General features: G+C 34.1%; 2 protein-coding genes and 2 non-coding genes across 4 annotated transcripts in view; all 4 read right to left on the bottom strand.

Annotated features, from left to right (window-relative positions):
- The window catches only part of LOC110382340 (gamma-aminobutyric acid type B receptor subunit 2), a 165,091-nt gene extending 149,385 nt beyond the window's left edge, over positions 1-15,706 (bottom strand). Inside the window, exon 1 of the mRNA XM_064037364.1 lies at positions 15,587-15,706. The gene's annotated coding sequence lies outside the window, so the exon portion shown is untranslated. The remainder of the gene's footprint in view (positions 1-15,586) is intronic.
- On the bottom strand, positions 20-1,030 carry LOC135117711 (uncharacterized). The gene has a single exon (XM_064037561.1). The coding sequence runs from the start codon at positions 1,028-1,030 to the stop codon at positions 20-22; it is 1,011 nt and encodes a 336-aa protein (XP_063893631.1).
- On the bottom strand, positions 1,487-1,650 carry LOC126054587 (U1 spliceosomal RNA). Its single transcript, XR_007510997.2, has one exon. It is a non-coding gene; the product is annotated as a U1 spliceosomal RNA (small nuclear RNA).
- LOC126054586 (U1 spliceosomal RNA) lies at positions 4,727-4,890 on the bottom strand. The gene has a single exon (XR_007510996.2). It is a non-coding gene; the product is annotated as a U1 spliceosomal RNA (small nuclear RNA).
- Positions 15,707-16,051: the final 345 nt, after the last annotated feature.

Genomic DNA, 16,051 nt, shown 5'->3' with positions numbered 1-16,051 from the left:
GGAACTCAAACAATTCTTCTTATTTATCTTCGGACATCGCATGGCAATACGTCGGTGGTTCTTCTACAGGCTCAGTATGTTTATTTTCATTGTTTTCTTTAGCCAATCTTCTATCTCCTACAAACACGGGTATATTAACAGATACATTACGATGTGGCATTGGCATTTGTATTGTCACTTTCAATTTGTACTCCCTCGATATAATTGCCGAGTGTCTTACTGTATATTGTTGTGGATCCACTGGCAATATGACTTTAATAATATTTGATACACTATTATCAGGTACAACCGGACTCTCGTATATAGGTCCAATCACTTCTTTTTTAACTTTTTCGTCGCCATACATGCCCATTGAGTGATCATGTGTATACGTCACTTTGCTTATCAATTCAGTTTTAATAGTTAAGTTCAAATCAGTGTTGTTAGTGACAGCCAATGATAACTTGTTTTCATCATAGTAGGATAAATATGGCTTTTCGAGCTCTCCAATAATTCTGATTTCCTGGTTGTGTGAAGCAAACATTTTGGTTAGATTTTTGTCTAAAGCGAAAGCGGTTGGTGCATCTGTGATTATAGGATCAACTTGAGGAAATATTTGCACTTCTGTTTGAATGCTCTTAGTCCTTTTCAAAATACCAGGTTTCTTAAACTTCAGTATTAAAAGATACTTGATTTTTCCTATTTCTGATCTAAATGATGGTGGTATATTTTGTGGAATTTCCATTTCGAATGGGTACTCATACGATCCCGCACTTAAAGTTAAATTCTCGTCTACTTCCTTGTTTAAAAAGTACAATTTCATAAGAACAGTATTTTCATTTCCTTGCAGCGTGTTATCTGTTTCATGGCTATCGTTGCTGTCTGTCGTGTCATACCACTCACAGAATCCTCTCTGGACTAAAGACAGACTTATCTTCTTGAACACTGTTTCTTTGTCAAGTTGGAATCGCACTACACCTTTTAAATATTTTCCGGTTAAATGTCTTCCTTCTTCTGGAAAATGTAGTAAAATTTCACTTGTGATTCCCATTTTGATTCTTTTAACTTTTGACACTTTACTTTTAAGACTGGAAGTTGACCCCAACCTAGTTGGGAGAAAGGCTCGGAGTATGAGGATGACTTCAAGTATGACGAACTTCGTACTCGCACAAGTAATATATATGAGAGATAATGCTATCTTTTTCGTCGATAAACGATAAGCATAACGGATATAGATTTTTATGGGATCGACAGGAAAAGTTTAAGGATAAATAGAGTTAGTAGGTGATTAGATACTGACAGAATGATTCACTATGTCGTAGCATCAATATCAATAGCCTCATAGATTAGCTGTAACACCCATTTTTGTAGGCGTTGGGGTAGGTCAGACTACACATATAAGCAAAAATAGATGAAAATATAATTAAACAAGTTGGTAGACTCCGATAGGAATCGATTTCTCCTGTCTTTACAATTTCGACAGGCTGCTAAGTTTATTGGATATCTGAGAGGGACAGCGCGTACGCAGTCCCTCACTACCAAAAATAACGCGTCCGAGTTATCCACATTAGGGATAATCGCAGGGGTCAACCCATCCGCAGTGCAATGGATGGACCTCGCCCTGGGGGAACCGCCTTCTTGATCACGGTATCCCCTACGCCAGGTAAGTATGAGTTCACTACGGTACGGAGCGAGGGTCGTTCGGCGGCGGAGAATCTTAACACCGCGATTCAGGAAACGGAGCGATACGCACAACGCCATCTATCGACCGCGGTGAATAAATGTTATCCAGATTTATTTTATCGTCATGTGGCTTTTAGGTAACATGATGAGTTTTTGATGGAAGTAAGGGACACTTTCGCTGTATCATGTTTTTTTAAAGAATGAACAAAAAATTAAATGTTTACCTAGTTTTAAATCCAATAACGGTATTATAAAAATGAGACGCAATTATCAATAGCCATTACAATACATTACTCTTTATCTATAATCATTTGTAGTTAAGATTTTTCATTATCAAGTTTTATTATTATCATTTACATTGCGCCTGATGCTTAGATGATAACCATGCGATACATTATTTCATCATTTTTAGGTTTCCGTACCTAAAGGGTAAAACGGGACCTTATTATTTTCGCTCCTCCGTCCGTCCGTCTGTCCGTCTGTCACCAGGCTGTTTCTCATGAACCGTGATGGTTGGAGAGCTGAAATTTTCACAGATAATGTATTATTGTTGCCGCTATATTAAATAAATATTTTGGGGGGCTCCCATACAACAAACGTGATATTTTGTCCGTTTTATAAATCGGTACGGAACCCTTCGTGCACGAGTCCTATTCGCACTTGGCCGGTTTTTTATTATTTGTGAGTTTAAAAACATTCAAAAACGCAAAAGGTAGTGCTATGAGAAGAAAACATATCTTTATCTCTTAGTCAGGTGCCAAAATAATGTTCCTATGTTTGGTGTGTGTAAATAATACTATCAAAAGCAGTTTAATTGTCAAACATTTAATATTCAATTTCAATACAATCAATAAAATTATTACTTACAACAACTACTCGCTACAAACACTTATTGCACTTCTTAAAATTATTTAAAGACTACATTTTGAAAACACTATTTATCATTACGATTCAATTCTTGTTAAGATCTATTTCCAGACATGGTGTCCCAATATGGTTGCTTCTTCTATTGCAGTATTGTTCTTATCATTATTTTATTCATCGTATTCCGTATCATCCACTTCTTCTCCAATAAACACTGGAATATCTATAAAATCATTTGCATAAGGAACTGGTAACATCAAGGTCACTCTCACCATATACTCTCTCGATATGATCTTAGAATGTCTTACAGTCAAATGTTCTGGCGGTAAAATAGGGGGTAAAACATTGTACATGTTGGCAACACTATTATCTGGCACAGTTGGAGTTATCATTGTACAATATCCAACTACTTCTTCCACTGTTTTAGTTTCTTCAAATGTATGATCCGGGAATTTATGATGGTTGATGATAGGATCCGTGTCTGTATATTTTGTACTGCTTACCAGTTCTGTTTTAATATCAAATGTAACGTCACTGTTGTTCGTAACTTCAAATGATATTCTTCTTTCGTCAGTTGAGTTAAAGGATCCCTTTTCGAGTTCTCCTTTGATGCTGATCTTTTTATCGGTTATATCTTTTTCCATTGTGAAATTTACGGGTTCGTCATCCAATGAAGTATCAATACGCGGATAAATGGAGACTTTTGTTTTGAAAGTCTTATTCCAAATGGACAGTCCAGGTTTCTCAAATTTCAGGACAAAGTAATATTTTATGCTTCCAATATCTGTTTTTATTGATGGCGGTAATTCTTCTGGTATCAATATTTCGAATGGGTACTCGTACGATCCAAATTTTAACTTGACATTTTGATTCGTCTCTTTATCTAAGAAATCAATTTTTTCTAGCACTTTGTTTTCTTGGCCATCAAATCTGTAGATATTGCCTACCTTTAAACGATGTCGGACAGGGAACACAAAGCGTTCTTCGTAAATGCGTGCACTTTCAACCCACGTACAGTAACTTTTTTGAATGAAGGACAAACTAATATTTTTGAACACCGTTTCTTTATCCAGATGAAATTTCACTATTCCTCGTATAGGCTCTCCTGTGATATGTTTCCGTTCTCTGGGAATTTGTATTAAAATTTCACTTTTAATGCCCATTTTTGGCTCGTTTACTCTAACGTCCTTCCTTAGTTTTATTACTTTATATACTAAATGTTCTACTAAAATAGGCATTTCAATGTACTGACTTTATCAGTTTTAACTTGAGATAAAATTATCGCTGATATAGATTTAGATACAGTCTAGAGGCTGACATAACAATTTGGTATCGATAAAAATAAAATCAAATATGTAATCCCATATTTTGTTTGTCATGATTATAAACAATATCTTGGAAGTTATTTTGTTGATTACTTATTAATGTACTTTAGACTATTGAGGTATTTTTAGATATCTAACTATCATACCTATTTACATGTATCTACTTTGTTGACTGTTTTCAGTTAGAGACAATAAATTTTATTTTTGTTATCTATCACAAAATTTGTGTAGCAGATATTTTTATTGCATCACAGATAAGTGCTATCTGACCATATCAAAATTGCCCTTTAGAAGATATGTTATTTAAAGTACTACATAAGAAAAAATATGTATTCGTAAAAATAGTAAAATAAAACTATTTTTCCGGTAGTTATATAATTCAGAAGTGCTCATAAAGGTTCTTTCCCTACAATGACGTTGATTTATTTCGTATCTTATCAAAAAGCGATTAGCCTTCTGATAGTTATTTATTATGTTCTATAATCAAGTTCAATAGTCAATAGACTTTTCGGGAACTTTAGAATTATCTATTAAATAAAGGCCGGTTCGCAAAATGCTCCAAAAAGTAAATAAGGTATATCCTACTAATATCCTACTTCCTACTAATATTATAAACCTGAAAGTTTGTGAGAATGAATGGATGTATGTTTGTTATACTTTCACGCAAAAACGGCAAGACCGATTTGGTTGCTTTTTACTTTTTATCAAAACACCACGCGGGTAAAGCCGCGGGCGGAAGCTTGTTTAAAATAATGAAATAAGTGACAGAAACTCACACTCACGTGACTCTTGTCCACAAAATATCGTATTTAGATAATATGTAATGCCCCTGTAATCGACATCATGAATCAATTACACTACTTTTCTTGTTTCTGAGAGGGACAGCGCGTACGCAGTCCCTCACTACCAAAAATTACGCGTCCGAGTTATCCACATTAGGGATAATCGCAGGGGTCAACCCATCCGCAGTGCAATGGATGGACCTCGCCCTGGGGGAACCGCCTTCTTGATCACGGTATCCCCTACGCCAGGTAAGTATGAGTTCACTACGGTACACAGCGAGGGTCGTTCGGCGGCGGAGAATCTTAACACCGCGATTTAGAAAAGGGGATGATGCGTACAGCGCCATCTATTGAGTACATTGAAAGTCAAATGTTGGTTCATAAGAATGTTCTAGAATGGTTTACAAATATTTAGAGTTAAAATAAAACAATAAACTAAAACTTGGGTAGACAATTATAAAAACACTCATTAATAATTAATATCTTTGCAGTAATTCAAGTTAAAAGGCCCGGAAAAATATTGAAGTTGTTAAAAAAACTACAGTAACTTAGGTTGTTAAAAGTAGCGAAAAATAAATAAAATAACGAAACACTTTTACCATTTAATTCTTTATTCCTTTACTCAAAATAATACAGATTCTGTCTCTTATAATTTTGCATTACTTACTGCAAATCTGTCTTGTCTTTTATAATCACCTGCTTCTTCACAATGTTCAGTTCGAAAAGCAATTCTTTATTTTTCAAACAGCTTTACTCACTTTAGATACCTATATCTAGTAATATTTCCTTGTTCACTGTTTGTAGTCTTGTCTCGATCCACGCCCACCTACTTGTTCAAAGTGCACATTTCTAATTGCTTCAATATCCTCTGAATAATCTTCTTCTTTTTCAGATTAAAATTTTACTGAATGACCGTTTTCAGAGAAATAATAACATCACTATTATTGGCAACGACAAAACCAACATTAAAAACTCTGGAACGTGCACAGCAAGCTTTCTCAATTTCTATTTGCAAGTTTATTTCATGTTTCTTGTAAGAAAATAGCTTCATCAGGGTTTGGTCCAAGGCTGTCATGAACGGGTCGTTTGGGAATGGCGATTCCACCGTAGGGTATACTTTGATCCTTGTTTTTATCTCCTTCTTTAGACTGAATACTGTTGCTGGTTTGGTAAACTTGATTTCTACATGATATCTTGTAATTCCTTCATCGTCTTGTCTTGATTGAGCACTTTCTGGTGCGTCAGTACTTGAGTTATCATTGTCATCAAAATTTTTATTCTTCACCTTAATCTTGAGTAGCACGCATATTTTTTTATCTCCATATTTTTCATGTTTTTCAACGTCATGTTGTCCGATGCCTTTATGATGTTTATGTAGGGGATAGTTAAAATCGAATTGATACCACGCTGCATTCTTTGTCTTTTCGAGGGTTAAACCGATCGTCTGTTTCACTGTTTCGTCTTCCAAATGATATTTCACTAGTCCGTTTATTGGTTCGGATGTAATTTTTTTTCTGTTTTTTGGTATTTTAATGAATATGTCAGTGGGCACTGCCATATCGGGTGATTACACGTCGACTACATAATATGATTGGATTCGCACTAAATTATCTGATAAATGTTGGATTGTTTTATCCATGTTGTTGTTGATAGATAATAGGTTATGACGCAAGGGATCTATGCTGAAGTCAGAATTTCGATATAAGTCACCAGCTTTTGGTGGCTGACTTTGTCGATTCATTATTTCAGTCTTAAGTTTGCTCTTTTTAAGTGGAGTGCATTGCTGCATTATCGGTACAGTTTTTATTATCGATATGATGTTATGTTGAAGTATTTTAAAATTCCCCTTATTCAAGAGCTTGATCAAGGTTCAATTAGTGGGGATTTTTTATTAATCAGTAAGGACAAAAGCAAAAGAGCAATATACTCATCCACTACTGGTATCAAATGTTAGAATTTTATATCAAATTCCCACTTGACAATTTTAAAACCATATATTCTACATATATTTACTGCAGATAATCTTGCGTTTAGATTCTATTATTTCCAGATAGTTTATCAAATTACATGTTTTTAAATATAATTAATGTAATTAATTTCCTTATAGTATTTTTGACGAATGCTTATCATAAGTATCTCCGATAACGATTAATTGTTGATATTATTGTTTTCAAAAAGATAGATACTGAACTTGAAAACGTACATTTATTGTTTAGGAACTTGTTTTGAGTTTGTTTTATCTAGTTATAATGTACAATCACACTTATACAGATTTAATTTTTTATTAATATGATAAACGTGAAAGTACCTCTCTCTGTCCGGCTTTCACGCTAAAACGACTGAACTGATTTCAATCATATTTGGTTCACTGATCGTCTGCTAAAGCCAGAGAAAGGACGTAGGCTACTTTTTATCCAGATACGCGAAATATTTCCCTCGGGGCGCGGGACGAACCGTGGGAAAACCTATTCCATAAAAACAAACAAACCTTAGCAAAAACATCACATTGTTAAAGAAATCCTTATTCCACGCAAAAACTAGAAACATAAGCCCTTTTTAGGACATTCAAAAAACCCATTATTATAGGATAACCATTTATTTTCCATATAAATGTGGGCCCTTATAAGGGTGTAATCGGACTTTATCACAGGTTTGGAATATGTTAAAGTAAAGATTACCCTCGGATCTGAGTCCTTTAGTTTGGCTAAAATATAGGGTTAAACATTGAGTTGGGTCTAGTTATGTAAAAGATGTAGGTAGAAACTAGAGATATAGTTATATGTACAATTGTAGGTATATTCTTATTACAGGGACCGTTATACACAGACGAATTTGCTTAAGTCTCTCATATTTTTTTTGATAATTTATATAATATTAAGTAGGTTAGTATTAATTTTTTATATTATATTATATTTACTAGCTTCTGCCAGCGACTTCGTCCGCGTTCGGAGTCGGACTTCGTGCAAAGAGAGAAAGAAATAATAAACACCAGCCCCTCCAATTATCTAAATCTATGCGTACCTACTACTACTTTAAGAAATAAAATGTAAACTATTAATAATTTGTAATTTGAACGAATATTTAAACACTACCAAAATAACTAATAGGTACTAACCTATTTTATAAAATAACAACAAAAGAAAGTTAAAAATAAATTATTTAAAACCTAAAAGTCGCGCAATAAGGTTGAACACTCTGAACGTCTATTCGCATCAATCGCACCAAGAGCCAAATATTGTATGAAACTCGCGCAGCCACCGCGCCGCGAGCCGCGTCGAGCGCGGCGACAGTTGCACAAAAATGATCCTTATAGCGCGATGGCTTATCCGTTTTTCATGTATAACTTTGGTGTTTCTTCACCGATTTATATGAATCTTTTTTTAATGAATAGGTAATACTATTAACTATTTTTAATTAGTGTGAGTGAGAGTGTTATAAACGTAATAGTAGACAAATATAATCAGAAAACTCCGAACTGCTAAGCTACCGAGAGTTTTACGTGTTATTGTGAGTCAACCATAAAAGATAGATATATACTGTCATGGGATATTTTTTACATAATTTTATGAAGAATATTTCCGTCATACATGGTTTCTGTGTAGCTGTAACCATTAGGGCTGCACACGCGACGGAATCTTAAAAAATGGAATAACTTCTCCCGTTTTCCCAACATTTCCCTTCACTGCTCTGCTCCTATTGATCGTAGCGTGATGAAAAGTATCCTATAACCTGACCAAAAGTATGAAGAATAAATGTGCCAAGTTTCATTAAAATCCGTCGAGTAGTTTTTGTTTCCATAACGAATATACAGACGACAGACAGACAGACAGACAGACAAAAATTTTACTGATTGCATTTTTGGCATTAGTATCGATCCCTAATCACCCCCCGATAGTTATTTTTTAATTATATTTCATGTACAGAATTGACCTCTCTACAGATTTATTATAAGTATAGATTAATACTTAAGTAGGTATCTATATACAGACTGAACTAAATAGTACAAAGTTAAAGAAGGTTTATTTTGATTGATCAGGAAATACTTGTCCGATTTTGAAATTTTTGTTTTAGATCCATTTATAGTTATCGGCACGAATCTTAAAGCTCTGACCTACATCTGTGCAGAAGTAATTTATTGGGTCCCTTTTGTGGTATGAAGTGAGGCGCGGGGGCGGGCCAAAGCGGTGACTGGCCCGCAGTGCATGGCCGTCACTCGGGATTGTTTCTTTGCTAATAAATCAATTTTGCGCAGATGTAAGTCAGAGCTCAAGATTCGTGCCGATGACTATACCGAGGGAAGCTATACATTACTTGTAAATACTTAGCTTAGGTACACCTTTTTTTAAGAAATGGGCTATCGTACTCTAGAAGATCTCTTAAATAATAAGACCATTCGTTTTCGAGTTCCCGATCAAACACATCTCATCTTTAACCAAATTCCCAAAAAGGCGGAGAATCTCAATCCGTCGTAATCTTTTACTATAATATTAACATGGGTACATATAATATTTTTCATTTTCGTACACAGAGTAAAACTTTGGCAACAAAAGTTGACCTTTTCCTAACAAATTATTTCCCTTCTGTTGTTCTTGGTCCCCGCTGGACACGAATTGAGTTTGTGAACTTACGTGCACACGTGGGTATAGGAATTGTTAGGTTTGAGTTCGGAATTTATTGCTATACGTTTATAGGTATTGTTTTTTAAGATATGTAGTCAAGGAGTATAGAAGAAACCCGTGGCTAAGTAACAGCTGCGCGGATCGATCGATCATAACAAATAAATAAATAAGGTTAAGCAACGATTGGCCCGGTCGACCCTAGGATGGATGGCCATCTTGTCATAATGAGTTCTTTCGTGTTTCGGAAAGCACGGTAAACTGGCGGGTTCCGGCTGTCATTTGAACGTTTTTAACAGTTGTTACGTGTAGTCAGAAACCAGAAATAATATCTAATAATTAGGTATGACTGCACCTATTTTCTGCATGTTAAAATTAAACCTACATCTATTTCTTCTCTCTGTGCAGTCACAAAAACCAGATCAATAATAACACCACTGAAATATATTTCTAGCCAATACATCTAATTTCAAGTCAGTTCAGCAATATAGTTAACTGAACAAGGTAATAAATGGCGCTAATCGAGTTCCGATAGCGTCTGTCCTCGCTGCAATTACTTCATGTAAATGGGTAGTCTTTATAGTGTACGGGAACGATACGACTACGATTTTTATGGCTAGTGCAGATAAGTATCTAGTCGTAATGTTATCAATTGCATTTTATGAATACGATGATTGATAAAATTATAGAGCTAAAGAGATTTTTGTGCCACCAATAGCCTTTTTATCTATAACAAGAAGATTTAAGCTGCGTCCATATCCAGATTTTGTGTGAACGAACTAATATCAGGTCCTCCTGAGATTTCAGGACGGGTTGGATTTTTTTTTCAGTTATAAATATTCTATCTGTCATACAAGGCTATAGCTAGTATATAAGCTAGTCTTTTATTTATTTACTCAATTATAAATTCATTATACAGAGTTATTCATAGGGATAAAAAATATAAACATACCTAAAGATGAAACGTAGGCAAATTTTATCCGTACTCCGTACGAGGAGTGTCTTCACGGGACGCAGGTAATCGCTACTACACAACATACGTGAAAGAAATATTACATTGGAAAATACTCTTTGAGTAGTGACATATAAAAGTCCTCCAACGCATCCTGAGCATTCGGCTCCGCTATGACACTGGTAACTGACCAAAATTGCCTGCTCTGATATCTATTACATTCCCATCCCACGACATTCCTACAAATGCATTGATATTTTACTCTAAATACCGGTTCTTATGATGGTTTCATGTGCCAATATATTTCCAGCCATTAGAAAACAGATAAAAAAGAAAAGGTAGTTAATACCTATTTTGAATGGATTTCATAGACTTTCTTTCTACCTAATTAATCTTGCAAGTGGTTACTGGAACCTCAGAACCAGTAAGAACCATGTATAATACCGACAGTGGTTCAAAATGAATCAACTACATAAGAAAACTCTTTACCTACTTCCCTCAATTAACATAATAAATCTGAAAAACTCAGCTTTCAAGAGGTCACTAGAATGAACTGGATATTAAAATATCACTTTTTAAACATTGTACTTCAAGGCTTATAGATTGTGATTGAAATGTATTAAAATTTATGTGCATATTTGTTTATTTATGAGTCATAAATTATAATTTACAATGGCAGGCTGCTCGTGGCAGACTATGTAGGCTTGTCATTGTAGCTCGTACTAGCAGGGATGGCGAAACGTTGGGTTGTAGCTAAATAATTTGGTAGCGACACGAATTTAGTGTGAATAAATATTAGTTGAAAATTATTTGGAATTGAAATTGCTTTAAATTAATTCATTAACCCTAACATTGACTTTTTTCTGCTCTATAGTGGGAAATCAAATAATTTTGAAAAATTAAGACAGATTTTGATGCAATCGTTTTTTATCTTCACTAACTGTAGCAATTTGCCTTGACTTTGCACAATCTGCTACAAACATGAAAGCAAAGAAATCAACTACTATTGCTTACATAAATAGCGATTTATAATTTAGGAGGGTGGGTGTTTTTTCTGTCTTATGTAATTGACATTGGAAACGAGATTCTGTCTTTCAGCGTAAAGTCTAAAGGAATAACCGATTTGATTTTGTTTCTTGCACAAGCATAAAAATATTTCTGTCTAGAAATATGTACGTCATTATCTAAAAATCATCTGTACCTACTCTTTATTAATTTTGCGTTTATCAGAATATTTGTGGACACAATTACATAGCAAGTTAATCTACAAAGGTTTGCCATCCCTACACTAGAATATTGTCGGATCCACTCTGATTAGAGCCAAGCGAAACTAAGTACATTAAGAGATAATTACATTTATTGGGCTGTTTGTTATTACATTACTGCTTATTAAGGGCAAGATATTCTTTCTGGAAAGACGTTCCTTAATCTGATGCAGCAGTTGACTGATTAATTGCTACTAATATTATAAATGAGAATGTAACTCTGTCTGTCAAGCTTTCACGTCAAACTTACTGAACCGATTTAAAGAAGATCCGGTGGGCAAATAGTTTAGAGCGCACAAAAAATATATGTGCAAAAAGTATAATAAATAAATAAAACAAATTCATAATCCAAATATGCCAATGAATGCAGTGCGATGTATAATTGACTGTAACAGCAGTCGGAACGCATCTAATAAACTAGAATAAAATCAGTAATCAGTTATAAATAAATAAACTCAATTTCTTATACTTTTTGCTTTATTAAACTCAATTTGAAGTTTTTAATTCAAAGGGTTTTTATGCAGTCAGTTTTTTTTGTCAAATTACAGTACCTACATAGGTAGGTATAGAACTAGCAGCTCTTGTAGAAAAATGCTTTTTCGAGACTGGAAGATAAGAAAACCCTCGGGAAAAGACAGTTTCCTAACAATTAGGTAATCTCCAGATAATCGCGTAAGTCTAGTCTAGACTGGATCCTCGTTAGCTCACATTCAGCAATTTTATGGCTTCGGCGCTGTAATAGGTTTATCGTCTCCTATTAAAGTAGATAATAATTATAAAACCATACAGTTTCATAGCGAAAATGTGAACTTAATTCGTATGTATGTATGTTGCGCGTAATTTCTAGAATTGCAGGACTAGAATTAAGATTTTGTTGTATTGATATATCAATACAATAAATTCATTATCCGTTAATAATATTATACGCTATAACGTTAGATTTTCGTAACATATTGATATATACATAGTACCTTTTTTATGGATAAAAATAAAATTACTAGGTACTCCCGCTGTGAGTGCAGCGTGAGGGAGTGTCAGATTCTTACTGACTGAAACCCATGTTTTCTTAAGCCTTCATCAGCCTATCGCAGTCCACTGCTGGACAAAGGCCTCTCCAAGTGCACGCCTTCTTAAGCCTTATCTGAACCAAAACCAGGGTAACTATCGTACCTGTGTCTGGTCACTAAATACTTATTCTCAATTCTTGCTTAATTTATTGCTTGGTTCAGTGTTACTATTAAAAAAAACCGCTTGTTTTTTATCATTAAGTGAGTTTAGCAAGTCACCTGCACAATTTGCTTTATGTTACTACCTGTTCAAGGAAATGGAACAATTAAATAGATGAATTTAGAACATTATTGGCCTACAGGGAAACTAAGGAAGAATGTGTGTTAGAAAGAATTAATGACACACATACATACCTTTATTTATAACAGTAATCTTCATTAATTGAAGGATCTTACTGATAATGTTTCCAATATGATAAAAGTGAAGAAAGTAACTTTATCTCTGTAATTATTTTAGGTTCTGAAACGGCTACATCTAAATCGATGATTTACACGAATATACTTATAGATTAAATATTGGGTATTTGTCAGATATAAAACGAAGCACGGGATATGGGTCTTCAAGAGTATTTAATATAATTTGTAGCTGTACATAGTTATTCTGACCAATAAGTTTTCACGCACATTTCATTCGACAAAATGTTTTTAGATGATTCAATTAATTAAACAAATATAATCATTAGTACTTACAGTCAACGTGCAAACACAAACCTTCCTGGGCAGACTCATGGTTTCAAGCTTAACATATCTTAGGTAAGAGATCCATCTAATTCCATATGTACAGATGCCAGCACATCACACTTTCTTTAAACAAATTTCAACTTTATCTCCTTAAGCATAAGGTTCATGTCACATCTGTCCTAAATCTTAAATTCGTTCCTCCGAGATTGGTGCACTTTCAGACGTGTGTCAGACGTCTCTACTAAACTTAACGTACGATGCATTCATAATATGGGGAATCTAGTATTCTGTTTTATAAGGAATTCTGTGAAAAGTTTGTTTGTGATGTCATTCAGGGAGAAATGATGTACCTAATAGCAGACTGAAACGATGTCACCTGCCAGTTCTCAAACATTCCTGATAAAAAACATATTTTAGCTATTTGCCATATACGGTGATACTGTCTTTGTAACCAAACAAATTGATTTAGACAATTAATAAAACAAAGACAACGGCTATTTGCAAAAAAAAAAAACTGTTAAGAGTATTACGAGAGACAAAATTATGTATTTTATTTGGATCTTTATCAATTTTATCTTTTAAAAAGGTTTAAAAAAATGTGTTATTAAAAGTCAAAAGTTGGATGTATCATATCAATGTTTTTCGTTTTGGGGTCGTCAAATTGAAGGTCACATTTCTTTCGTTTATTTGTTCATTACCTACGTTATATTCCTAACACCATTTAACATCTTAATTTCCAGACCTACATTATCATCAAGACCACTTCCTCAGCATCCTCATCAAACGTCATGCGGTATATAAATTCCACACAGTGGTATCCCCGCAGCCTCCGTTATTAAGATGCATTGTTAATCTCTGACATTTCTCCGCTATAATTAAGAATTCCATTCGCCATTTCTATTGAGAATTATTTAGATCTAAATTGAGATTTGAAAGGTTAGAATTCACACACTGTATACTAAATAGTCGGCCGACAGTTGGAAAATATATATTTTTAAAGTATACTAAAATAAAAATAAAATAATATAATTTGGCGTCGAAGTATTCTAACGCATCACTGTCCTCCGAAAACGTGCCTAGAAGATTGGCTGCATTGCCACGTTGTATGGCAATGCTAATTCTTTGTCCAAAGAATAAGCCAGCCTTCTGATATTAAGTTTGAATATAAAGTGTGTATATAGTTTTAAAGTATTGTGTCTGCAATAAAACCTAGGTTTTTTTTAAAGAAAATCTTGATTCCAATCAAAGTTTTCAGTCGGTCTCATACTGGCTAAATACCTGATCTTTGTAATGTGCGTACTACCATTCATCTTCATACTGATTTATGAGCCCAAACAAACTATCGGCCGACTAAAAGTTTGTGGTCTGCTGATATTCTAAGCTGGAAACGTTATTTGCTAAGGATAGGTTCAATAGGTATAATAGCCTAGGATGTCAAAGGTCAGATAAATTCATCAATAGGACAGAAATTGTACGAAATTATTTTGAAGTCTAAATAAAGGTCCTGGCTCTCTAATTACGACGGGGACGTTTGACAATTTAAATTGCCGTACTCTTCAATTTGTCAGTTAAATAATAAATGTTACTTGGTTAAAAGATTCAGTAGATAAACGTTAATAATGAAGCCAAATATGGTGATCTTCCGAAATATGTGTAATTAAAAAATATCAATTACTACGTAATAATATTTGTATGTCTCTACCAGACCTCGGGACTACAGAGTCCCGGATTTTCGGGAGGCGAACGTGGGGCCGAAGCCAACACGCTGAAGCCCGTTTGAGACAACTGTAATGAAATGGTGACACAAAACCGACGATTATCCCCGTATGTACTACAGAAATGTACCCAGGAACAATCCCCTTTTCAGTGCTAAACTATTGCTAAGTACGGATGAAAGCTACTTGGGCTATTGTGATGGGATGTTAATCGACTGGGAATGGGGATAACTATGGGAACTATGGCACCTGCCCATAACAATGTTTGCACACGTAAATATTATTAAATGGACGCTTCCTAAGTTATTTCTAAAATTAAGCAGCAATCGTCAAGATACGTATTCAACAAGTCGCAGATCTCATTATTGATGAATGTTTCGAGTGCCTTTATACTATCAGGATTTATTTTCATAAAACGTTTTTATAAATTTCACATTTAATATATTCTGAAAGTAAGCCGCAACATTAATTTATAAAGTCAAAAGTGTGAAGCGAAATATTTTTTAACTAAAAGTTATTTTTGTAATTTATTAAATAGGTCTTTTTTGAAAACGTATTTTAAGGTTCGAAAGATATGATTGTTGCTGGTGATAAATACTTAAGTTATTATTTATATTCGCTGTTTTATCTTATGAACATTTAAATAATAAAACTTACCATTCCTCTCACAGTAAAAAATAACAGATCACGTAGTCTCAGTCATTTTTGAGAAACACTTTTAAATCACATTTTTAACTAAAACTCCTCAAACATTGTTTTGGATACACACAATTTTTTATTACAATTATTTAACTTCCCACAAAAAAATCAACTTATCCTACATAATTTAATTTAATTTATATAACACAATATATTACTGAAAAGTCCAAAAAATCTTTGCACGATATTTGAAAAATATTACACTATGCTCAAAAGTTTTCGCGTAGCCCGTAGCTCGTAGACGGCGTAGCGTTCGCCCGCTACGAACTCTACGAATCGACTGAGGACCGAGGTGATTCTATGTAGCTAATAGTACTGTTTCTCTCGTAAGAATTCGGGATATAATTGGGATAAATAGATAAGTAAAATGTTAATGAATAATGGAAATAAATATAACTTTGAATAAAAATAATATTTAAGTAA

The sequence above is a fragment of the Helicoverpa armigera genome, chromosome 13 (genome assembly GCF_030705265.1).
Source record: "Helicoverpa armigera isolate CAAS_96S chromosome 13, ASM3070526v1, whole genome shotgun sequence".
Classification (NCBI taxonomy): domain Eukaryota; kingdom Metazoa; phylum Arthropoda; class Insecta; order Lepidoptera; family Noctuidae; genus Helicoverpa; species Helicoverpa armigera.
This window is presented reverse-complemented; position numbering and strand designations above follow the sequence as displayed.